This window comes from Asterias rubens, chromosome 15, assembly GCF_902459465.1.
Source record: "Asterias rubens chromosome 15, eAstRub1.3, whole genome shotgun sequence".
NCBI classification, from domain to species: domain Eukaryota; kingdom Metazoa; phylum Echinodermata; class Asteroidea; order Forcipulatida; family Asteriidae; genus Asterias; species Asterias rubens.
In genome coordinates, this window is record NC_047076.1 from 1,644,240 (window position 1) to 1,671,697 (window position 27,458).

Sequence of the window (27,458 nt, forward strand, 5' to 3'; positions counted from 1 at the left end):
CCCTTTTATAGAATCATTTAGAACAATTTCGTTAGCTGTTCACAGACATGGCGTGACGTCATGTCACCGTATTTGGTATAGTCCAGAGCGCTATTCGTAAATTTCTTGTATACAACAGATCGCACGCTGTTTATTCTAAACTGGATTCTTCGATTATCTTTGAGATATTGCATATACACACTTAAAAATCTCTTGATGTAAACTATGTCTTCAAGAGCCATCTTGAGATATCGCACCTGTCCTTTTGATTGAATGTCTAAGACTTTGTGAATTATTGTACTCTATGTCAAAACAGCAAGCGATCAATGTATGCCCGTATTAAATCAAATGTCGATTTTCCAGTCAGCTTAACTTACAGAGTACAACACATTTTTTTACTGGAAGAGTTCTTTTTCTTCATCTTGGTTATTTTGTTTTGAGAATTTTGTTGGTCTCTTATTGGTTATGATTTCTGAGGTAACTGATGCTTTGATGAGCTTTCTCTTTCTCTAAAATACTGCGTCGTATGCAGTTGGAACTCGTTTAAAGGCAACTTCGACAACTAATTGAGCTCAAATTTTCACAGGTTTGTTATCTTATGCATATTATGTTGAGATACACCAAGTGAGAAGACTGGTCTTTGACAATTACCAATAGTGTCCACTGTCTTTAAAGAGCATCGTTGTAAAGAGGTTCTGCTTTTAATATAAAAAGAACTTACTGAAGTCCCGAATCTTATTTCTGCTTTGTGGTTTGTTAACAGCGTTCCTGTTATGAAGAGGTTGTTTGGCCATTCCCAGCCACCATGGTCAAGTCAGAGCGAAGGATTTAAGTCAATTGGTCGATTTTGCCTGGTACCCAGAATGCGTATGTCGTCATGGGAAATTGACTAATGGTTGACAAATTGTCGCTGTTTGTGCTTGCCCCTTGTTAAATAGATATTTAACTGTATATAAAAATGCGTGCGCAGTCTGTGCACTGTGGACTTCAAATTGCCATTTTGTAGAGATACCGTGAAGTGCATCTAGCCTTTCTATGTGCAAGGACACTTATTTAACCCGATGTCCTTTTCTGTCAGTGTGACATTGGGTATGTATCACTGTGTTTTTGTTGTCGTGGCCATCATCGATTGCTGAATGCCCTTCGTTTCCTTATCTCGCCATAGAGCAAGGGTCTCACCAACCTTCCCACTTTGTCCCTGCGCTATCATCTCTCAATCCTCACGTTTTACGGTATCATTATCTGCTACGGATCTTCATTTATCCGGTCTCTCTCCTTTGTCTGTGGCTGCTTCACCTGACATATTCAAACTCGACCCATCCCTCTCTAGTGTGTTGACTCTTGACTATTCTCCTCTCACAAAAAGGAAAATGAAAGAAAAAGAATGTTGTCATAAGTTCCTATAGTCTTAAAGGCACTGTAAACCTCTTTTGTCAAAGACCAGTATTCTCACTTGGTTGTTTCCCAACGTACGCATAAAAAACAAATCTGTGAAAATTTGTACTCAATTGGTCATCGAAGTTGCAGGAGAATAATACAAGAAAAAACACCCTTGTTGACTCTCGACTCTTCTTACAGAAAAAGAAGAGGAGAGAAGATAGAGAAGGAATGTTGTCACAACTTGCCATCGTCTTAATAACCCAATCTTCAAGACCTCTTCAGATTCTAACCAGAACATGTCGCTTGTATCAGTGTTTGATCTCAACAACTACCGTTGACGACACTCTATCAGTAGACACAAGAATGTAAGAGAACATCATCTATTAGTGAATTACCCCTGAAGGTGTGTTTTGTAAAATGATGAAGCGAACAGGAAGTGGGTCTGTAGTTTAGAATTCATGAAGAGGGTCAGTCACCGTCATTCCGGATTCGTGAAGAGGGTCACTCACCGTCATTTCATTTAGAGACCACTTTATCTCTGCAACTGTATTCATAAAGAGGTTAAAGTAAGCCTTTTGAGTTTAGAAATATTTAAAGGTGTGACGGGAGAAGACAAGTGACACACTTTCTGACATAAATAGGTAAGAAAATCAGAACATGGTTTGATTTTTTGAGAGATAAGATACATTCAAGTGTGGCATAGTTGGTTTAACCCTCGTGCGTCGTGTGGAGTTACACATAAGTATGTCCTGTTCTTGAGGCTACAATAATGGACTTGAGATCTGGGAAGACGTGCAGGAACTCGTGCACGGCAGAGGGTTGGATCATCAGTGCGAAGCTCGTTCCTATACGAGGCAAGATGTTAAACTTCTGCAGCCGATTTTAAGATGTACGCAAATTTATTAGTCAACTCATATTAATGTGCAACAAAAGCGTGTAAGCTTTGCATCCTTTATGGCATATAAGTACGACTTGCGCTAATATTAAACGTGAATCGGCTCGATTTCACAAAGCAATACAATTTATCGCCAGACACATTGTCAGTATCACCATGGTGATTTGTATTTTGACGTCACACTTTTCTCTCGACTACGATTGATTTGCAGTTAAAATCAATCTTAGCTTTTTGTGATACCGACCTCTGGTCCATCATACAATTTTGTTTGCAGTGTTGGCTTTATAAAACCAAAGATAACACTTCCTCAAAGATGAAGGCAATAACGCCAAGATGCTCTGCTTTGTGTCTAAATTGACCCGGGTTCAACTAAGGTAACGTAATTGTGGATGTTGTGTCGCAAATTCTAATAAGAAAACACAGTTGGGACGAGGAAACGGCCAGGGCTCAAAAAGTTTTAACAAAAACCCATTGATCCGTAATTGCATTGGACAGAGTCTCACGGTGACAGAAATGAATTGCGACACATCGTATGCCGCAAGACTCTAGATGAGGGGGGAAATATGGCGAAGGGAGGCCGTGGTTAGTGGGGGATATCAGAGGCGTATCCGGCTAGATAGACATCGACGTGACCGAATTCCTCCGTGGCACGGGGAAAGAGAAAGTAGTAGTAGTAAAGGGTATAACAGTGAAATAAAATCAGAGCAGACTCTCTTTTATCGATCCCGCTGCACTTCATTCAATTATCCCAAATCTTTTATTTGATTAATGGATGGAGCTTCACCGCCTGCCAGTGTTGATCATTTGTTCCCTTTTGAAGTCAATCAACGCCTTGGATCCCCCTTCAATGCCCGCGACCCCATCAGCTGCAATCTCTGATTATAAAATCCCCTTCAAATACCTGTTTTGCACGAGCGTGTTATTCACCTCAGTTAATCGGAACGATTGATCTGCGAGCGCACCGTGAATTATTTTATAGCAACAGATGTTGTTGTCTTTGATGTACTTCACTTTTCACTTCGCTGTTTGTTTTATTCGCTGTCATATCAAGTGTGCAAGTCAAATCAAATTCGTGTGAGTTCTGGTGAAAAATACCGTATTCAATGCATTTGTTTGTACTGACAGTTAAAGGTTAAAGGCACCCCTTGTCTTTATTTCACTGTATATTTAAAATGTAAACATTAAAATAAAAAACTGCATGCTGCACTAAATCATGTTACTGAATGCAACCTGTGAACCAGATATATTTGTGTTTCAATGTTATCAAGTAATTAACCACAAAAGGAAGTCACTTGGTACAGTTTTAAACAATTTGGGTTTGAATAAAGAAAAACAAAATGTTGCAGGATTTGAACCTGCGACGTCTGACTAAGTTTATTTTTGAATACAACTAATATCTTTTGACATAACCATAATACTTCGAAGTAAAATGTTTCTCATTAATGCTTTATGCCACCAAAAGCTGACATAGACTTCTAACCTTGTTTGTATTGTCGTTCGTATGAAAAGCGATTACCAATTGTCCTATGCCTCCCTTTAAATATATTTATTTATCAATATAGTTTTAGATTTATACAAAATAGCTGACGGGAAAAGTAAATAATACCTTGTTATTTTGACAGTCCCTCATACTTAACTAGTCACTGAAATCAATTCCGCATCGCCGTTTAACTCTCAAATTTCAACCGCCTATTCTGCTTTGAGTGAAACTGAACAGTTTAAGGGGATGTTGTTTTCGCACTCCCGACACCCTAAACGCTACTTTTGTTCAGGTCGGCTACGACGACGTTTTCGGCGGGGAAAATATTTATCAGACATTCCCGAAGATTGTATACTTTTTTACCCATGGGCGTGAGGGAGAAATCTACAGCAACTGTTGGTTTGTGTGCATATGTGGGTGAACAACAGGAGGTAGTGCTTTTTGCTCCTTTTCTTTCGAAAATGTGCGCATGCTCAGAACGACGTGATCATTTTGAAATCGTATGGTATGTCTGCTTGCTGCGATACAGCTTTCCAAAACCTCCCATTAACAGATACCACTGAACCGCCCAGCCGCCTAAAGATTAACATGCGGTAGGAAGAAACCTCGCTGTAGCTTTTGTTTCTAGAACAAAAGTAACATCAGAATAAAACATGAACGTCATTATTACGCATTTACTCAATCTATCTCATTGTTTGATCATGACTAATTTCCCCTTCACAGTTGACTTGGTAAATGTCAACGCTGTTAATGATGATGAAACAATTCAGCTCTTACCCAACAAAACGCTCATTGTAAACACAAATGAAATTGTCTTTCACGATGATGATATTGTATTATTAAACTAATGCCGTAGCAATTAATCAGTATTAGCATTGAACCAGATAAAAACATTGAAAAGCTATTGTGTTCAAGTAAAAATAAACGCAATACAAATTACCGATAGCCGTTAACGAAAGGCATCTACTGTTCTCTATGGACATAATATTAATTCCGAACAAATATTACCGAGGACACAAATTGTGCATATACATTAAGCATCTGCTATCTTTTGAAAATTCTAACTTACTGCAAGAATCTTTAAAACTATTTACCTTTTCAGAAATTTCAGTGTAGGTTTTCCGCGCTAAAGACAATACTTCCATATTTGGCAAAGATCGCCGTTTTGTTTATTTCGACTGAAAACGCTAGACCTTTCACTGTTTCATTTTGGCAAATAGATATTTAAGGATTGTATGACTGTCATGAAACAATTTAGTATTTTTAGGTCGTGTTTCCTTCCCAATTATATACAAAATAAATATAAATAAAACTGACAACAGCGTTCCATTTTCCCGATTGAATTTATGTTAGGAATAATTTAAAATTAGTTTAAAAGAAAAGAAAAGTGAGAGCCCAGGCTCCAACACTGTGAAACTCGGACGGGGTCATCTTCCGTACCGTAGTTCATTTAGAGTAGAGGACAACTTGCACTCAGAAAAAAACTCATATATTCTATTCTAATCTTATTCTATTCTTTAAAGTACTCCAAAGGGAAACGGAACTCATCGTCTACTAGCCTTTTATAACACTTATGTTTCCCGAACGTATTTCTCAGCCAGTTATTAAAGCCAGGCGTCACCTGAAGATAACACTGAATATGCCTGGGTAAGGGAGAGGACACTCTAATCCCCAAAGGGCTTGTTCCTTTTCTCAGAATAAAACATCATCAGAACATCCAAAAGCTAGTAATCCCGGAAGTGCCCAATTGACAATAAATTGCCGTATTCTATTCAATGTACTGGAGTCTGCATTCATGTTGAAGTATCTAAAGTAGATCCGTTGAGTTCCCAAGTTGGGCTTACCTCGTATTCGGGGGACTAAGAGTTTGTCTGGATAGCCATGAGGTGAATGCCCGCAAGGTAAGACCTTTTACGAAACCAAAGCCCATATAAGGTTTCACCGTAGAGTGTCGTGATTTAAGACGTGATTTTAAGCTGGTAACGATATGTGTTGGCATGACCATCATATCATGTATACTTTCACCCTTAGATGTTCCTTCCTCATGTTTCCTTCATATGCATTCATGCCCCTTGTTGTTTTTATGTCCCCGTCCTCCTCAAAAGACTATGTTTCCATACTCCAGACTTCTCGATTTTCTTTTCCCAGCTCTAGGCCGCAATTCTGCTTTTCTGTGGTTCACAACCTTCCCCCCTTTTCACGAGAAGCATGCTTGCGAACAACATTTGAAGTTAAACACCCTTGAGGAACATATAAGAAAAGCATGATAACAAAATCTCTGCCGCTCGTCATAAGCTAGACTTGATTCATGAAGTGAACATGAACTTACAGCAATATTTTTGACCCGTGGAGCTGAAAGGTCTAGTATTGCTTCTTCAACAGACAGAGGAATAGTGTTACCTCGTTTAAGTTGAAGATACCTCCAAGCTAAGATACCTGTGTCTCATTCTGCATCCGCTGTTTCTTGATAATCATCCTCAACAAAGAGAAGATTACTTCACGACAAGATTTGCCAGAAAATCAATCAGTGGTACTCACCAGACCTTACAGATGTATCTTTTTGCAGTTTTCAAGCAAGGAAAAAAATACAACTAGTAAAATCAAAAGTCAAGAAAATTGAATGATAGAAAAAGCGCGGGAAAACATGGTGCTATATTGGCTCTTATTATCAAGTAAAGCGGCTCTTATTGATTTTGCCCCAAACACCTGTAGGTACTCGAGTTGGGGGTACACCTTGCTGTGGGCATCCTCGTCCGAGACGGAGAAAAGCAGAGAAAAGTGGTTTCGAAAATAGATTTGGATTGGATTACGTGCACCATGGGCATTCCCCGTCAACAGCTAAATTGGAAAATCGAGATTAAAGCTCAGTGATGATTTAATTAGATTTTTTCTTCCCGCAGCCGGTTGAAGCTCTATACAATCCGTAAGCCTTAAACGCAGATGTCAATCCAATGTGTATTTTAAGAAAAGAAGTGGGGAACAGGAAAGAGGGAGACGACTTTGAAGACATAGATGTTGTTTGATGCGTCCTCTTTAAACCGTTATGGCTCCCAGGCATGTGATTCGAGAATGTTGTAATTGGGTTTTTATCAATGTTTTAACTCGGCCTCAACGTAGAGAGTCTCAGCTACCTCGCAATGACGTTATCAACCACTGCCACGTCATTTTGAATTCTAGTTTGCAAAGATAATACACCCTTCATACTTTTTCTATAAACTTCAACCTGGAGTTTTTGAATAAAGTGTTGTACCATTTCTACCTTCATCGTTTTATACTTTTTTTCTGGTTGCCTCATCAGCTAGTTTGCAATGACGTCATCAACCACTATGCTGCTGTTCAGAATCTATTGGGGTTTGCACACTTATATTCGCGTCATACTTTATATATAATTCAACTTTGGGTTTTAAATGGGTTGTTGTACTATTTCTACCCGCCATGGTTTTATTGTAGTTTGCTTGCAATGACGTCATCAACCAACGTCCTTCCATTTTGAATTCCAATTGAATTTGCATACATGCTTCATACATGTACATATTTCATATACGCTTCAACCTCTTTTTGAAATGGGTTGTTGTACTATTTCCACCTACATGGTTCTAAACTTTTTTGCTAGCAATGACGTCATCAACCACTGCCCCGCCATTTTGAATTCTAAAAATAGAGTTTGCATATAATACACGCTTCATGCATGCAGTTTTTGAATGGGTTGATGTTCCAATCCTACCTCCATGGTTTTATACTTTCTGCTAGATGAATGTTTAATACAATAGGGAAGTGTTACAAAGAGTTAATTTATTGCGTGATGCGTTGATCCATAAAACCTCCATCCCAGATAGCAATCGTAATGGCATTTTACTTTCTACAGGTGTTTGGTGCTTATTCTCCCTCGCCAGATGTTTAAATTTACCCTTATCTGACCACTCTATGCGTACTCTACGGGTAGGGACGATCGAGGTAAACAAGCCATTACGCCCCCGTCAAATATGGCCTAGCGACCCTGACATTCATGAGAAATGTAGGAAGAGCTGACAAGGTTTTCATCTCGTTGACGGCGGTTATCCAACTTTGCGCTTCTTGCCCGAGATAAGTGGGGCACTTTGTGGCTGCGCTTTTCCGTTAAAGATAAACTGTTCGCTCAGTTGTGAAATAAATTCAACCATCCGTACTTGGTGTTGTTTTTAGTGCAGCAACTTTCCCTTGCTAATGGTCTGAGAGTCTGATAGTGTTTGAAGACGAGGAGATAAATAGCTTATTTGATAAACGGCAAAAAAACAACGACCACCAACAGCACTTCTAGCAGCGTTGCTAGATATAGATATATAGGCTAGATTATGGATGTAGGATAGATAGACCATTACCCAACACTGGGGATAAGTACTGACCGATTAAATAAATTTAGTTCAGACACAAACAATTGATAATTGTAAGCATTAAGTTCGGAAAGTTACTTGTATCGGTTAGTGTATTTGGTATTAGAAGAAAGTACGCTTATAACACAGAAAATAGTAAAACACTTCCGTTGAGATTTCTTTCTAAACTTTCCACTATTGATGTTGTCACATATTTAAACCGTAAATTTAAACAAAAATCATCATGGTGTTAAATTGCCACCAAAACAGTTGGTTTCTGCAGGAATTAGTGTTATTTTAACACCACATAGTGACAATTTTGATTCTCTTTTTTGGATACCAAGCACAGTATCTTTACGCACATCACTTTAAGTATCCATTCCTTTGCCTTCTTCTGTTCTGATAACCGTTAGAAGATAGTGAGAGGTTGTTAATCGATGGTGCCGTCTGATACCCGACTCGCCGGAAGCTTGATATATAGTGTGGCAACACCCATAGTGTCAGTTTTACCGCCCTGGTTTTAACAGTATAGGCAGCCACAGCATGGTTTCACTGGATACAACTGAGTATCTTTAAGAACAGCACTTTATGTAGCCGTTTCTTCGCCTTCTTCTTCGTTGGTTGACAAAGAAGAGGTTGTGATCGATGGGGTCGTCTGATTCCCGACTCGCCGTAGGGCTGATACATGCTGCATGCGAAGTGACTCTATAGACATGTTAATCGTTGCCTATGGCTTAGCCTGGTCACACTAAGCTTGATAATAAGCTAGGTTTGCCGATGGCTACTTCTCTCTCCAGCACGTTTAAGCTTCGGTGATCGTTTTCTGTGGAAAGCTGGAGATTTCGCTATGTGTTTTCCCGAGAACCGAGATTTGACTTTATTTTTATTTAGAACTATGAAATGTGATATGGTTAAGCACCTAAATAGAGACAGTAGGACACTTTTCGACCATCTGTTATATCCACATACAGTTAACCGTTGACATCGCTCTACGGCTGTTTTCAGTCTGTTTGGAGGCTACATACAAAGAGGGGAACTGGGAACGAAAGACGTCCACACAATGTAGGGACTACGTAGTACACACAGTGTTATTTATTAATGGGTTTATTTTAAGAATATGATTTTTCATTTAGGTCTACACAGCAAAGGTATGTCACAGAGTGACTGCAAACAGAACTATGTGTGATTGTGTTAATTTCCTGGCGAGATGTGCTCAATGCTTGCAAAGTGTTGCAATTAATGAGCTTAAAAGGACAGAAATTTCGTAAATGTCCTGTACACCCCTTGTGAAAATGTCTCAAACATTGTGAATTTGTTGTAATAGGAACCGACCTACAACAGTAAAAAAACAAATCCGGTTCTGAAATGATTGTGTGATGAGTAAAGCATGTCACTTTCTACATATTGTATGTCGAACATTTTTTTATCGCGTTGATTAAATCATGCGACTGTTTCACGCACTGATTGATGACAAGAACCCTACGGCTATTTTGTTTCCAAACAACATTTAAAGCGGAGTCAATTGATTTCGGAGGAGTTGTATTTGATTAAAAAAAACTCCTACAAACAGCGCCCTTTAAATACGCTTGACAGATTTGTCAATATTATACCTATTGGTATCGGATACCCGACTGACGTACTTGATTAGATTTGAAGCACTTAATTGCAAATTGTTATTGCGGTGTAATTCTTTCGCTGTCTTCAAAGAACAATTAATAATATTTTTATTCCTGACGGCAGCATTTGATATGATGCTTTACGTGCTCTGGAGTCACGCAGTTATAATTGTCTGTAACGCTAAAGGCAGTGGACACTATTGGTAATTACTCAAACATTTGTTTAGCATAAAACCTTACTTGGTAACGAGTAATGGGGAGAGGTTGATAGTATACAACATTGTGAGAAACGGCTCCCTCTGAAGTGATGTAGTTTTCGAGAAAGAAGTGATTTTCCACGAATTTGATTTCGAGACCTCAGATTTAGAACTTGAGGTCCCAAAACCACCCATCTAAACGCACACAACTTTGTGTTCTTTTCTTTCATTATTATCTCGCAAGTTCGATGACCGATTGAGCTCAAATTGTCACAGGTTTGTTATTTTATGCATAATGTTAAGATACACCAACTGTGAAGGCTAGTCTTTGACAATTACCAATAGTGTCCACTGCCTTTGAAGGTATTGTACATGATTACCAAAATAGTAACATCCAGTGTCATATTTTATTTGATCAATCTTAGTGTACATGAACTAGAAAACCTGTGAGATATGGCTTAAAGGCATGGACACCTTTGGTAATATTGTCAAAGACTAGCCGTCGATTTCACCAAACTCTTCCTAACTTAAGATTAATCTTAGGACTTGGGACGAGTCCCAACCCTGCACTGTAGCATGCAGACCTTAAGATTAATCCTAAGTAAGGACGAGTTACTCGTCCTAACTCTTTGTGAAAACGACCTCTGTCTTCTCACAGAGGGAGTCGTTTCTCGTAATGGTTTATACTATCAACAGCTCTCCATTGCTCTTTATCAAGTAAGATTTTTTGAGTAATTACCAAAAGTGCCTTTAAGCTGCTGTGTGAGTCAAGAGAAATGGTGAAAAAACATATACAATTTTCAGCATAGTAAACACATTGTCCCTTATGGTTGGGTTGTAACAACTGAAATCAACTGTATTGCCTTTTTTTTTTTTTTTTTTTTTTTTTTTTTTAGATTTCAGAGACAGTTTTTCGAATATTGACTGGATTTCATAACGACAAATTTCACACAAAATTGTTTTGGGTTAAACTTTAAACTATCTTAGCTTTCAGACTATAATTTAACAATGACGTTTTCCCTTACCAATCATGTTATAAAACATTTTAGCGTTTCCGTGCAACCTGCCTGTTCTATTTACAGCGATTAATTATCCTGTTTTAAAACAGTTTTCTTCACAAACTCGACAGTGTTGCGACGTTAAATTGGCAATAAATTATTGACGGGCTATTAAGAACTTTAGTTACGTTTAATTGTGACAAAAATAACTTTTTAATTAATTTTTGTTCACATCAGTCTCGTTGCAAATGAAAATGAAGCTTTGTAATGAATTGCTAGTAGATTGCATTTTGAGTGCAATGTATTTTTACAATATGCAACAAAGAGTCAAACATGTATGTTTGTTTAACTATTCCCACTGGTACCATTTTAAATAAATTCATTCAAATAAAAAGCTGTCCACAATTCTATTCAGCTCTTCCCTTTTAACAATGATTAACTCGAATACTTCAAAGCATCCATTTATACAACAAACATACATGCAATGTGTTCATATAGTATTGTCTAAAAAGCAGGTATCAGTGTGGTATGAGAACCATCCACAATGAACAGCTTGCGATATGTCAATAAGGAATTAGGAGCTATATTGACCACTCCATTATATCAATCAAGGGCACTATAAAGAACCATAGAGAAAGGCTCTGATAGCACTATATGGGCTCGTGTTTGTACTGTGGAAGATGAGCAGAGTATACTGTTCGAAACGTCGAGACAACAGCGGTTTTTTTCAGAGCCAACACACCCCAAATGAGATGTACACTGTAACAACAGTGTTCTCCTTTTTAGCAGTGGTCTGGTCAGCTGGCCTTAATGCAAGCTGCAAGCTGATAGTGACCAGTGAAACTCCACACTAAGTGGTCAGGCAGGCTAGTTCAATCATGAAAAGCATCCCTATTGAAATGGACTAGTGGAAAACTCGACGGACTAGAGAAATAACAAACTGGTCCGGCTGGCTAGTTACTGATACAGTCAAGGGCCAACCCTATCTACCAGCAATGGTGGTAGTTTTTATAAACACCGTGCCCCTTCGATGTAGCTTCTCATGGAATTAAACAAAAGGATGTAGCTCATTTATAGGCCTATGTAATAGACCGCCTGACCTATGACCACATATGTTTACAAAAGACCCAATTCTGAGTCAGGCTGACCTCAAAGTTTTTTTAACTGGGTTTAAACTTGGACTGTGCGTCAGTCTGACCCATTTGTGGGTGATATTGACACAGTTTCCGGGTCACACTGACCCGGCAGTAGGTGAAGATCCCAGGGACGTACGTAGAACCGGGGTCATGCTGACCTGGGAATTATTAGAGTGTATACTAGCCCTTCGGTTGAATTATTGCACTTAAAGGCATAGGAGAAGCATGCACACGGAAACAGCTGTTACGTGCAGTCGTTGATTACCATAATAGCACACCATCACCGATGTGTGATGTGCTCTTTCAACCAATCACAAAACGTATTCCGCTTTATACACCACACTGACTTGCGCGTGACGGTTTTTGGTGTCCCCGGAACCCACATTAATTCTACTTTGTGTTCTAAGAAAAATCCAGCAACAAAGTTTTACCGTACAATTTCTAAAGATAGGATATTCCCGTTTTCCGGTCAATATAATATTGTGTGTAATGTTAAAACATTGATGAAGCCGTGCTGGTCGACTAAGCCCGTTGTCTTAAAATAGTCAGTAGATTATTCCTTATGGATAAACTTGCCCATACAGGTTTGGTATCCAGACGTCCGTTTATAACATTTATCACAAAACTCTCACCATCCCTTCAAGTATTGAGTATTGATGTTACGTTGTATATAGAGAACATCAAAAGCAACCAATCACAAGGAGGAGTTAGGAGCCTGCATTGTGCAGAAATAATCAATTAGCGCTAATGGCACGCCAGTGATGACGTCACCGCACTGCCTCCAATGCTCGAGGGCAATATGTTTTCCTAATATGTTTAAAATGCAATTTGCAGGAAATTATCTCAAACATACGATGTCCTCTACACACCTTCCTATAGTGATTAGATGAAAAGGGAAAGCGGTGAGGTTATATTTGCGTATAGTGTGATATTGACGAGACCACTCAACAAAGTGAAGTGCAGTAGGACACATGTTGGCGGCAGTACCCAGCACTCTATAAATATCACCCATAGGCTTGTGGTATCCCCACGTTACGCCTCATTGTACGTACATATAATACCCATTTAACTGGCTTAGCTTCAATACGATCCCCCGTGCTCTTTCCTACGACAGCCAAACAGCTCATTTCTTCATATTAGATGACGGTTGCAATTTGCTTGCCCGTGGTGCCGTGGCAATCTGACCCATCATACTCGAGAAATTTCTTTCAATTTGAACAGGGCCTACGGATTTCTTTTCCCCCGGATCTTGTTTATTTTCATCCCCAAGCTGGCCAGTCAGAAAACAGTAGGCTTCTCATATATACATTAATATATTTATATATTATATGTACTTCAAAGACTCCCCTGTTATTGATCAGGCCAAAGTTGCGGGATTGTGATCAGCCGTGACTGAGTAAACGTCATCCCGTTTAAAACGTCAAGACCACGGGTGCCTTGGCTGGCTCAGGCATGCTGAACACCAGACTGGGGAGATTTACCGCACATCCAAGCCGCTACTAACTTCAATTTAATTCATCGCCACCCCTTTCCCCGGACAGTCTAATAGAGTATACATCTTTTTTTATTCTCAATAGGTAAGTCCTCTCACATTGGATGAGGATGTTGCAGCATCAAGACCCACCATAGCGACTACAGAGTACACCGAGTTGGACACTTTTATTGGTACTGAAGAGACCTATACGGAGATTGCCACAGCGTGGGAAGAAGAAGACGCGCCCACCACAACACCTAAGGATTACGGTTTCATCTTTAACTTCTTCAATATGGACTTTGAGGAAATGTTTTGTGAGATGTCACATCGAGATCGCGAAACGAGACTACGAGAAACAGGCAAGTTATTTTTTTTGTTAATGGTTCCTTCTTTTAATTGCACCTAAACGTTGCTTCATTTTGATCTATAAGTTCGTCAGAATGGACTTTGAGGAAATATTTTGTGAGTTTTCACATCGAGATCGCGAAACGAGACTACGAGATACAGGCAATTTTGTTTTAATGGTTCCTTCTCTTAATTGCACCTAAACATCGCTTCATTAGATCAGGAAAAATCGAAGGGACTTGTGGGTGGCTGACTATACACGGTGGGTAAAAATGAAGTCCGCGCCTCGGGCACTTTTTATTTCTGGCGTGTCAGCGTGGCCACGTAGTCTCTGTTATATAAAAAGCCATTTTTGTCAAACAAAATGGAAAGTCAGTCTTTAGCTCTCCTTAAGATTCATATTTGTGTGGACAGTGTCTACTTCTAAAATCGAAACAAACTGAGGAGAAGAATACATTACAAATCGTTTCGTTTTTCTACAAGATTTTAATAAGTTGACAATGTTCTTGTTTAGAAGACTTGTTTGTAAATTCAATGTAATTTTGTCCAAATTGAATGCTTTTAATAAACCATCATTAATAAAACAAAACGAAGTCAACTGGAAATGTAAATTCAACATTCGAAAAGAACTTGCATTGCGTTTTAAAAGGACACTCTGCTAAAAGTGAAATTAGTCCTTCTGTATCCACAACATAATGATAAAGTTTGCATTTCCTCTAATATTTAATGCTATCCCACAACTTCGCATTATGTAAAATAAATTCAACTAAAAGTGAAATTATTCTGCCTAGTGGTGAAATTATTCTGTCTGTATTCACAACCTGGGAATTAGTTTTGCATAATAGCCGTAACATTTAATGACACAAGCTTGCTTTCAACAGCTGGGATGCAATATATCGCAAATCCTACCTTTGCGAAAAAAAGTTTTATTCAAATTGGCCTTTAGACGCTTGATTAAACACAAAATAACAAAAAATCAGCTACATCGATGCAATTATTTGACACTTCAATGCGTCCAAGGTTGAATGAAAATACCCGAAAGCTCTGAAAGTACTGTCGAATTACAATATTTCAAAGTAACTACAGTTTGCTCGGAAATAATACAATTATTGTCAGTAAATTTTTACTTGCACTCTGTTAATTAATCAAACACACAAATATTCTTTAAATGCTTGCATGTGGTAAGAATTAATCGAAACAGAAGAGAAATCAGTATGTTTTAATTCGCTGTTTTGCCAATTTGTATCATCACTTTACAAGGCTTGGCAATTCGGGCTTTTAGAAGTAATCGCTTATAGTGACAATATTTGTTGTGTATTGGGAATGAAGACGCTTACGTAACAGGCCATCTTAAAGAAAATTAAAAACGATTGCCGAGATAGTTCTAGATTTGGATCTTTTATTCTAATAATGCCTTTTCTTATCAGTGCGTTGGAACGACCAAGATCAAAACTAAACCTAAAAAACCAACTCCGTTTTATTTATTTATTTACTTAAAAGCGATTCTTAGAATGAAAATTTGCCCACACCTTTGAACTGTTACAATATTTTAAATTCCAAATAGTAAAGTTTGAATAACGGTGTGACTGATATAGACCAATCAAAATCTACTCTGCAGAACAAAGTTCTATGTTGCTTTCAAACTAAGAGCAGGGAGAAAACCACAATTCCACATTACCATGGTTAATCTGCAGTTAGTACGAATTTGTATACTTGAATGATGATCAATTGAATGAAACATCAGTATTAATGTTAACAATATTTGTGTGGGTGTTCCTGACGTAGAGTTATAAAATATTGATATCCATTGTGTGTATTACCCAAAAGTCCGTGCTGAGTTCTGTTGATGAGATTAGTAAGTTAATTAATTATGCCTAATGGTGGGCGGGGTATACTGTCCGAATCATTAAGCCCGTGCATTCTTCTCGGGACTACCATCACTCGAAAGAGATCTATTTACACGGTGTCACGGTATGTTTCGTATAATAATGGTTAATTAATTTCGTGTTTTTTGTTGTTGCAAGCTTTACTAACTGTGTACCGTAAAGACTGTGTTTATAGTTCAACACATATGTTGTTCTACTTTTTAAACATGTTTAAATGATACACGTGTTTGTTATTTTGAAACCTGCTCACATGGTTTGTAGCGTTCAACCACACACAATAATCAGAAAAATGGGTACAAAACTTATGCTTAGCAATGTGTTGAAAATCTAAACACTCTTTTGAGAGTGTGTAGAATTTGTTGTATATGGAAACCACTTGCTAATGATCAGTGGTGCTGCACCTAATTTGTAAGTTGTAGTCTGACACAACATCAAAGGAGACAAAACAAATTGCTTTCTCAGTTTTAATTCGATATGTACCTAAATTAGTTTCCAGCATGCTCGAATTGTCTTCAGTTGTGTTTCCTTGTGACAGGAGCAAACATTCTCAGATGTTGCCGAATGTTAATTTGTGAATTATCAAGGGGGAACGCCGTAGAATTAGTCTTCCATTTTGATTGTAAATGTAGGATTCAATTAGTTTCATTAGGGATTTGAGATTGCGGGTTCTTTGTTAGGGATTCATCTCAATTTAGCGTCTTGAGGTGAGTCTAGAGATAATTCAATGCCTGGTTCTGTTTTGGAGTTCTGTTTTGAAGACTGCGATTGTGATCTGGATTTTGAGGGACTTTTAGCTGTGCCGTTTTGAGCTGAGCACTGTGGCAGAGCGGGTAGACGTCGCAATATGGCACAGCAAGTTCTCTTGAAGCATTAATCCTCAGATGTGCCTTATTACAAGGACACTCTGGCTCTTGATTTGAATCCATAATGCCGAGTTCTTAGAAGAAAGGAAATTCGATATTACACAGTTTCCGCGTAGCATTTTGTACATGTAGAAAATGCTGGGTTTTTAACATTTTTAGGGAGATTTTACTAACCGTAACGAGGTGCTCGCCGGTTCTCGCAAACTGTATATAGTTTGAACTCATATAAAGATGTGTCTTGACGTCATGATGACGTTCATTGACAAAAACTCCAAACTTTCATTTAAAAAACCAAGCAGGTGGGGAGGTGAGGCTTGCCATTTTGCAAAAACGTCTAATCCACGTTGAGTAATATCACAGTTGTACATGCAAAAGTCAATCCCTCCCTAAATAAATAAATAGAAAATAAAACGGCATACCAGTCTAAGGTGACTTGTTTTAAAGGCACTGGACACTATTGGTAATTACTGACAAATAATTGTAAACATAAAAAACTTACTGGGTAACGAGCAATGGAGAGATGTTGATAGTAAAAAAAAAAAAATTAAAAAAAAATGGTGAGAAACGGCTCTCTCTGAAGTAACTTTTTTTCTTTTGGAAAAAGGTAATTTCTCGCTCAAATGTTTAAAGACTTCGGGCCTGAAGCCATTAACTAGGCATCTGAAAGCACCCAATATTGCAACACAGGTTTTTTTCGTTATGCTCCTGCAACTTCGATGACCAGTTTTTTTTTTTATTTAAAAAAATTGTTTTTGGCTATGCATAATGTTGAAATAATTATAGTGACAACCCAATTTCATAGAGCTGCTATAAAAAGCAAAACAAATTCAGTTACTAAGCACGACTATGCTTACCAGATTAATGTTACCAGCCAAAATAATACCATGTTACATGCTCAATGTTACACTAGTATCCCACTAACTTATGCTAAGCACCAATTATGTAAGCAAAATAGTCTGCTTAAGCAGCTCTTTGATTTCACAAAGAGTTAGGACTCGTCTTATTTCGAGTTAGGACGAGTAACTCGTCCTAACTTAGGATTAATCTTAAGGTCTGCATGCTACAGTGCAGGGTTGGGACTCGTCCCAAGTCATAAGATTAGTCTTAAGTTAGGAAGAGTTTTGTGCAATCGAAACAGTGAAGAAACCCAATACTATAGATGTTGAAAATTTAATCATCACATACGCTATATGATGTTGATAGAAAGTAAGCGGATGTAATAAAAACTCATGATGCGCTATCCCAGATGAGAGTGGAACACATTTTTATTTCAGTATATACATGTGGGTATTAAACCCCTGAGATTTAAAAACGGACAAACTAGATACAATAAAACCCGATACTTGTTAATCGTTTATGGGTTTTTTTTATGAGCCACTTTGCGGTATTTGCCAACTTTCACCCAACGCTAAAATGTATGGAATTGTTTCAGCGTGTGATGTGCACGTCACACCAGAGACCAATTGAATCCAATTGCTCGGCTAATTTCCCGCGGGTAGCACCATGCACTGTAGGTAAACATCAAAGGCCGTACGATAACCACTTGAGACCGTATGGTTGCCATCCGCCACGTTTAAGCCTAGAAACTGGGTCATTAGAATGTTAATTGACTGGTCATTAAGAGACACTAATTACCCACCCCCTTGTTATAGTATCAAGTGGCACTCGGTTGCTTGTACTTTTGCAAGTGGTTCGTGCTTTGCGAACGTTTTTCCTCTAGTAGTCGGATACCCATGTCGCCATCCACCCGATAGACATCATGTATGCGTAGGTTACTACGCCGATGGCGGTGAATTTGTTACACTCTGGAACTCTTGGCGCCAAAATGAAAAAACCGCGCGCTGTTTTGAAACGGCATGGGTATGCCTGCTTGCCGTCTGCGGCGCGAGGTCGAACATAGTTTACGATTCATGCCAGAGGCAAGTGGAATTCGTGACCAAGTGGGAAGGGTCTCGTTTTACGGGAACGTGCCCCAGTGATGCATACATGCTTTTCATAGGGCACTACTGTAGTCGGTTCGGTCTAGAGTAGGGAGAATTGTATCAACAGCATGCCTGGCCTATAGGCGTGTCTTAATGTAGCATGCATAGACACTGCTACTAAACTTATTGCCACTAATGGCACACAGGTCCCTAGAATGGGAGGGTTTTGTAAGGCATCTTTTTATAAAATAAACTATTCAGTTTTTATTATTGACATCTTGAAGCCAGGACAATTGCAAATTAAGATTTACAGAAACTCTTATTTTCACATCACCTGAAGCGCCTTAGTTTCTAAATTGATGGGATATTCTGAGAACCTTGGATTGAAGTTCCTCAAAAGTGCAGTGACGGAGAGTCGCACTTAAGTTTGAGCTAGATACCCATGGTTTGAGATCCCGAACTAGATTTAGGTATTAACTCTCTGAAATGTAAACTCATTATACGTGCCGTTACTGGAATCTTGTTTGAATAATAAATGCCGCCACAAATGCAACACCTAAACAGCATAATACAATAATAATAGTGAAAAATTAGTGAAAATTCTTCGAAGCGCTTGTAGTCGAATGAAATGCTTAAAACAAAACTTACAAAAACAAAACAAGTATAGTTCTAATATCAAACCCAACAAGAATACAAATTAGGTCAGACCAGCTGTCGGCTCAATTACAAATTGTTAAAATATTATTAACCCTCAAAGATAACTCTTTGGGCCTTGCCTCACGAAGCAACTTTTACAGGCAATTGTATAGGCAACCAACTTGCAGGCAACCAACTGTAGTGCATGTTATCTTTGGTAGCGCATGAATAATTCTGAATCACACCGTCTTACAATTCCTAATAACATTATGAGAAGTTTTAATATGAATGGCTTCTCTTCTTCTTTGAGATTGCATGAAACTGGTTTCCTATAAATTGCTTCATGTGAAACGGCCCTTATACAGCAAAAACAAAACAGAATACCCCAAAGCGAACAACTCTCTCACTATTGAGCAAAAAGACCAGCAAAAACACAACCGCAAAATTTGAGTTTTTCCCTCTGCATGTACTCCGTGTGCAACGGGTGTTTACACACCACTTAATAAGAACACCTTTCACATAAAGGTACCAATCATTAAACTGTCTCCACCCTCAAACCTAAGGTACAAAAGTCTCGCAGATTTTTTAATGAAATCTGGAGGCTTGGATTAATTCTGAACACCGTGCAGCTTTCTTTACATAAGCCACAGGGTGCAAGCTCACGTCCCAATGTTCCCCCTTCTGTACCTTTTTAGCATAATACATGAATCCTCACCGAAGATTCTGGCACCTTCTCGACCGTGCCCATGCTCCAAATCCCGGGGGAGGTATGCTGTGGGCGTTCCGGCAGGCGCAGTTCCTCGATCGGAGAATGAACACCATTCTAAAAAATCAACAAACTAGCAGGTGGCATTCTTAAACGTTTGCTGAATTCTTTAACATTTCTTCGTATTTTTGCTTGTTTGTTCATGTGTAGGAGTTCCTGTGTGTAATACATCATATGATGGGATACTGTGCTGGCCTGCTCAGGCTGCGGGTCACAATGAAAGCATTCCATGCCCAGCGTTCAATTCAACATGTACGTATTGATTTAGCCTTGTAACATTTTATCTTATATTGTCTTATGACTTTCCCTGGGTGTCTGCATGCGTTCCGCGTGTGTGCGTTTTGAAGGTTTTTGTTTTCATTAAGGTCCGTATTCATTTACAAATAAAACACGACAGTAGTTAACACGACTTAAATGTTACGTGTTTACATTGAAAACTAAAAATAATTTGAAAAATTATGTAAAACTATAAAGGTTGTGGGTTCGAATCCTGACAACTAACCGCTGATTCCACCCACAACCTTGTGATTGCAAGTCATGCCGTCTAACCACTTGGCCAACCAAAGTGATAATGGTCATTAATTTTGGGAGTAACTACTGAAGGTATTACCTCCCTTTAATGAAACAATTTGGGAAACTTCCAACAGATTAAGTTATCTTAATACCGGATCCTGCATGCCTGACTAAACAGCTTTTGATGCGCTAGTAGTTCTTACGCACGAGCAAACACCTTATATTTCCTACACGGGGCCATGACATTTTCAAAAGCAATAACTTTCCAACTTGCTCCTGCAAACCTCAGCAAAAGTCTTGTACAACATTGTCGAGATTGTCCCTTTGTCTGCTTTTACTGGAAAGCCGGAAATTTCCAAAATGTCCTCAAGCAGCAATTGATGATATTATTGTATCCTAGAAGTTTCTTTCAGATGCACTAAAATTCCTATATGAGACATATCAAGAACATTCCCTAAGGTGTTATACACGATAAGGAAACAACACCATTGATTAGTTGTAAAGTCCTGAAAGATTACTGATTAGAAAGTTCATACGAAAAACATGTTTTTATGGAAATATTTTCTTTGAAATGAAGTCATATTCGATAAAAGAAAGAAAGTCAAAACCCTATTTAAAAAAAAGCAACAGCTGATTTCTGTTGTAACATAGAGTTCGGACCTAGCTCTATGGCTGTAACAACCAAAATTACCGACAATGTGCCTACATGCTGAAAATAGTCCGTGAAAGCCAACGTTTCACAGGTTTGTTATTTAATGCGACCACACAAAACATTAACACTGTATATAGCTATAAAGTTGTGTGAATTGTTTGTAATTTTGTAATAAATTTTTGCTAATCCTGTACAACTTTAAGATTCTTTATTACTCTCAACCATGATATTAAAATTACCAGCCACGTTTCCTTAATGGCAATGGATATTGCGGGAGATGTCGTAATACCAAAGAAGACTTCAGGCATAATATTTGACATGTTCTTTTTCATCATGGATGAATAAAGTGTTGAGAAATAGAGTGCTGAAAATATTATTAACTAAGAGACTTGAAAATTGGCTGCCCGCGTCTCGCGCTGTAAAGGGTGAGATGAAAAATAAATGTTCACTGATTTATACAAAGGTCAGGCTGACCACAAAACTTGTTAAAAAGGGGTTTTAAGCTCGAATTGTGTATCCGTTTGACTCATTTCTATGTTAGTTTGACACAGATTCCGGACCATACTAACCCTGGTCAAGACCCACGGAAACCCAAAATGTTTAAATGGGTCAATTCTGACGGATTTCTTTGTACGAGTGTACATCGTAGACCTCCATGGCAATGGACATACAAAAGAGTTGTTATAGTTCAATAGACTATTTTCATTGATAAAAAAAGCTCGAGTCCCAAACGCATTTTTCCCCGCACTTTAGAGTTGCCTTCAATTATCAGCCATTTTCCTGATTTTTGTTGTAAGGTTTCTATTTTTTTTATCGCCCCATTGAAAAGCACTACGACAGTGGCTTTTTTGGATTACAGAAAAAAAAAAACCATTGCGTTAATACGGACAATCACATTTTCATCACAAATCTAGTAACTTTATGGATTTCTTCTGAAGTTTTCATGTTGTGTTACCTTTTTTTGAGTTGAAACACTTTTATGCTTGAATCTGATAGACGTCAGGGCGTACAGAGCTTGCGAAGAGACTGGTAACTGGGCGAGTTGGACAAACTACAAAGACTGCTTGAAGACATACACGCCTCCAGTAAGTTGACCTTGAACTGTTTTCAGTTTTTATTCTGTGATGTTTTCTGTATAATTAAAGAATTCAATTTTTAAGTTCAGCTTGAATGTCGTCTTTTCGATGTTTGCTGAACCAACACTTATCACAGGAGATTTACACAGGGTGCTACCGCAAACCTTAACTGTTTATTATCCCACCATGAATATTTCAAAATTCTACTTAAATTCTTTAAATTTGAAAAAAAAAAAAAACACAAAAAACCAACAACAACAACAACAACAACAACAACAGCAACAACAAAAACAGATCATACGGCCATACAGTTTTCAGAAAAGTACAGAGGACTCGTGAGGGTTCCGGTGTCACCCAATATAGCATTTAATGTGTTCATAATGATCAATTTATCACTAAAACAAATGGTGCATGAAAGTGTTACCACCTTCCACATTCTTGCCAGTTCTTTCCATCTTTGAAACGGTGCAATCGATGAAACATTTCCATTGAACATTTTAATACCAGGGAGCATTGAAAGTGAATTGGAAAAAGCTCTCAACTGGAACGCACGATGTCCAGGTCGACATGTCTTCGCTCCAAGATCCACCAGGTGGCAACTCAATTGTCCTCATTAATATATTCACGGTCTCTAAGTTGTTTGAATCTAATTGGGTTCATGCAATTTCTCGATAATTAAATCAACACAGGAGCTGAAAATGCAGTTAACCGTTAATAATGAGGTCCAGATTGCGCATTTTGCAAAGTGTTGAAATTTATTATTTATGTCATGGTACAGCCAGACGCGTGTTACGCGATAACAGCACGAGCACAAAAAATAAATTTCAAATCTTGCAGGTTAATATCTCTTCGAGAGGTTCTCGGTATTACTTTTTAGTGAATATCTCTTTCGAAAAGTGTTGGTTCTGAAAAGTTGGTTTACGACTCAATTTGTGGACCAGTATGCTCTGACCGTCTTTAGATGAATGCTGGCCCCTGTTGCTGGATGCTGCTTATTTACGTAGGCTTCAAGGTCCGCTATGGCAAACAGAAAATTTTCTCTAGAAAGTTAATAGCTGAAAATGACATACTTGCTACGTGGCACAACCATACCACTTCTCCGTGATAAAAGCACGTGCGCCAAACAAAATTTCAAAACCTTTTAGGTGATACCTCCGAAAAATTATTAACATAGCTGCAAATGACGTACGCGCCATGTTGCACAACCATACTCGTTCTACTCGATAAAAACACGTGCAATAACCGTCAACACTTTCAAAACATTCGTTTGGTGGTATCGCCAGAAAATTATCACCGTAGCTGCAAATGACAATATACTTGCCCAGCAGCAACAACCTCGGCCATCTTTGAGGTATGGCTATAGCCCCATATGAATACACTGCTTGGTTTGGGTATATTTAGGCAGATTTACCCATAGCAAACAGTGCAATTATTGTCTCCTTTCATATCTCAGAAGGCTTATGGTTTTTGTTAATAGTTTTGAATCGTGTTTCTGTACTTGTGTGTAATGTTCACCTTTTTGTGTACAGCCACTTCGCCTGAAGAGTAATAAGATGAGCACAGATTACCAATACATCTCTCAAAGGATTTAGCACAGAACTGCTGCATTTTAACGACAGTTTCTCATGATTGACATCTTTAAATTGTGACCTTTATCAGTATCTCTGGATAATATTCCTCCTGTTAAGAAGATTGCTCTATAATTATATAAGAGATGTTATTTCATTTTGCACACTCAAGAAACTCCTCGAAGCTCACCTGTCCAGCAGACTTACTCACCATTTATGCCTCATCAACGCCCAGGAGAAAAACCTAAGATCTTGACGCTTTTTAAATGACTTTATACTAATTAATTGGTAGATATGTTTTAAGTAGGATTGATAACTTTGCGTTGCGGGATAGTCAGGTGACGGTAGCACTGTGTGTAAATTTCTTTAGAGTAGTGTTGGTTCTGAGTTGTAAATCGCCGGTTCTTTTCGGAACCAATACTATAGGTGATACCGCAAACCTCACCTTATTACCGCAAACCTCACCTTATTACAATACAATAGTATTTCTTATTGGTTTATTTTATTTTGTAGACACTTGTTAAAGTTGTTCACCTTCACTATGCTGTATCACCTGGGTTTTTTTCGTTTTTTTTTCCACAAAGACTGAAATTAATTTGTTTAACATAAGTATTGAATCAATATATTATTTTTTGCATCATTTTGCCACTTTCGACTTTAATGTACAAGTTTGCAACTCTGTGTTTCTCGTTCAGGCATTTCAGTAAAGAGTAAAAGTTTGGTACTTGGTAAAATCTCTGTTTTTCTCGGACAGGTATTTGAGTAGGGTAAAAGTTTGCTCTGGGTCATAATAATGTTTTGTGGTTCAGGTATTTGGATATATTAAACCACAATTTTGTAACTAAGTCATATTTCTGTTTTTCTGGTGCAGGTATTTGAGAATCCCCCATTGAGCCATCAGACCATGCAGTACGTCTGGATGTTTGGATGTGTCCTCTCACTCATCTTTCTAACGATCACTCTCTTCATATTCTGCTATTTCAAGTAAGTCACATGATGTGCTCCAATATATGCGATTTATTTTAGTGTGTACAAAAGTGTGTACAAAAGCTGTGTACAAAGGTGTCCATGACAATGTTGCTCTTTTTGTGGTGTACCCTAAGATCTGAATGATAAACATTGATGACAATTTATTGTGTTTATTTATACACTTAATTGTGCCCAATAAACCTGAGTTTATTTTTGGGCAATTACTGTACAACAGAGGTGGTTGTTTTCATTGTGGTATACTACTGTCCCTCAGATCAAATTTCACCCCTCACTTAATCCAGTGATTGATTTTTAATAATGAAAATTCGGTCTGGATCAAGCTGCGAAACAATTGGGCTGGAAACTATAGGGACAAGTCATCTTTCCATACCCACGTAAAAGACAACACGAAGGCACAATTTCATTAGCGGGACCACGCCAGATCCAGGTACCGTCGTTTTTCGATATTACACGGCATCTCCTTAAAGACTGCACCGGTGCGGTTAATCAGCCACAGATCTGCATGTTTGATTAAAGTTTACAGGCTAGTTGTGTTCTAATATATTCTAATTTCGCAAGATGATTCTGTTTTGGGGAACTAGTCAATCCACAAGAGCTTAAGTTATTAACCGCAAGCCGGTCGTACTGCAACAGCTCAAAATGTATTTGTGTATACTGATTTATAATATAGGTCAGGTAGGAATTTAGATAATAGAAACACAGTCAACCATGTTTACGTCAATGACAGACTAAAAACATTGAGGGTATTTGCAATTCATCAGTGTAAGATTCCATATTGACATCGAAAAGTGCACACATTAACACCACCATTAGTCAGGCTCCATTTGCTTAAACCAATACAACGGGTCAGTTAATATTGGATACAACGTCTGAAATCGTGAACCACGTGTCTGATCTAAAATTCAAATCGATCGATCTGCTTAAACTGTAACAATTCCAACCGCGACACGATTTATACAGTTTCAACACCAGCGAAGATGTGGTTTCCTATTAGGCATCTAACACACGATTAACCAACGCTGCCTTGTTGACTTGGCCTAGCCTTTCTGTTATCACAACATTTGTTTTTACTTCCTACGTATGTTGCGGGCCGTTTGATGTGTAACGCAGCATGCTTGGTCGACGTAACGTTCAATATTCCTACGGGGGAGTTCGGTCAATGAGGAAGAACACAAACCACGCGAACCTCTTAACACACAATATGGGATCATTTGTATTCAGCTCTCCTTAGTGAAATCCTCTGTATAGTGCAATGTAGAGTTTCACCTCGAAATCTTAAAGGGATAGTCGTACTTTTTTTGTAGAACACAAAACACAATTTCCACATAATTGCAATTAACTTAGTTAGTTGAAGGTAATTGTGACAGAAGCTACCCTTAAAATATTACTAGCTGTGAGAGATGCTGTAATTCTTGAGAAATTAGTAAAACACTGTCACGAAAATAATTTTCGTCTCGAAGGACGGCAGTTATTGTACATGTACAACGTATTTTACGCGACTCTACTGAAAAACAAATTGCACTGTGATTTGCACTTAGTTCTCAAAAACTTAACGACTAAAATGAAGCTGAGACTTCTACAGATAAATTATACTAAGTGACAAAGGATCAACGTCATGACCAAAAACGTGATATACAAAAGGAACCCAAAACCATTAGAGGAATAAACTTCCAAGACAAAAGAGTTGTTGTATTTTGCCTTCTTAGAACCACCACTACCAAGAGAGTCATTCTCAAAAAAGCATATTTTGTGAAACATTCTTGTGTTCTTTCGTTTGTCCTTGCATCAGTTTCCCATAGACTTTGTGCACAAGTTTCCTTGTGGGCCACCGCGGTCATTAAATAGCAATTCAACGGGGAGACATTTTACTCTCTCTTTTGTTTTGTCCTTGGTCTCCATAAGGCACCGAAGGTGAGCACACATTACTCAAAAGAGATTGACATTTGGGACTACTGCAAAACCTCACCTGATTAATCCTTGTTTATTTGAGATACACCTTTTCTTGGGAGAAAAGCAGCTCTTCAAAAAGATTTGTTTGAGTGTCTATCATTTCTGCTTTCCAACCTATACGATGTGTGATATCGCCAGTCTAGTTTGTGTTGCGCCTTTGTATGAAGTGACCCAGAATATAAACCTACATCATTCAGACGTGTTTTGTCTCCCAATATTTAAATTGTCTTACAAATTTGCTCATCCTTTGAGAGACACACAATACCAGATTGGAGTGACCTGACTTGTTTTTCTTAATTGCTTTCAATTTGATAACGAGAAAGCCTAGCCTTTCATCCGACCATCTGACACAACTACCCCGGTGTGTTGATGTGGTTGTTCAACCCACCATTGTTGAAAACCAGGAGGCACAGTCTGTCGATACACGGGTTAAATTACCACATTTGGGAGGAAGCATTTATTTCAGTTGGAAAAGCTTCGAGTATAAAGTTGCCAATTTAGGGTAATCGAGTTTGGAAACTCGGTTTCTTGTCAGGCGTTACTGAATTGTTCATGACCCTTTGACAGCCACAGGGGTGAAATCGTTTAACATGATTCATCGTTTTAGAAGATAATTAGCCATGTGGCAAAAAAATCAGCCGTTATTTTCTGTCACATTATAATGAAATCCTGCTCTCTGATCTACTTCTCTAGTGCTGACGACACTTTTCCAAAACAATCTGTGAAATCTTAAAAGGTGCAACATCATTTTAACTCACCTCTAGTGATCCTTGGTTTTTAGACTTTT

The 27,458-nt window shown here is 38.3% G+C and overlaps 1 protein-coding gene across 1 annotated transcript in view; it reads left to right on the forward strand.

Annotated features, from left to right (window-relative positions):
• LOC117299997 (corticotropin-releasing factor receptor 2-like) overlaps positions 1-27,458 on the forward strand; it is a 61,615-nt gene that overhangs the window by 14,474 nt on the left and 19,683 nt on the right. The window contains exons 2-5 of the mRNA XM_033783639.1: positions 13,608-13,863; positions 20,073-20,174; positions 22,084-22,172; positions 24,603-24,715. Coding sequence (XP_033639530.1) covers positions 13,608-13,863; positions 20,073-20,174; positions 22,084-22,172; positions 24,603-24,715 — 560 coding nt within the window. The remainder of the gene's footprint in view (positions 1-13,607; positions 13,864-20,072; positions 20,175-22,083; positions 22,173-24,602; positions 24,716-27,458) is intronic.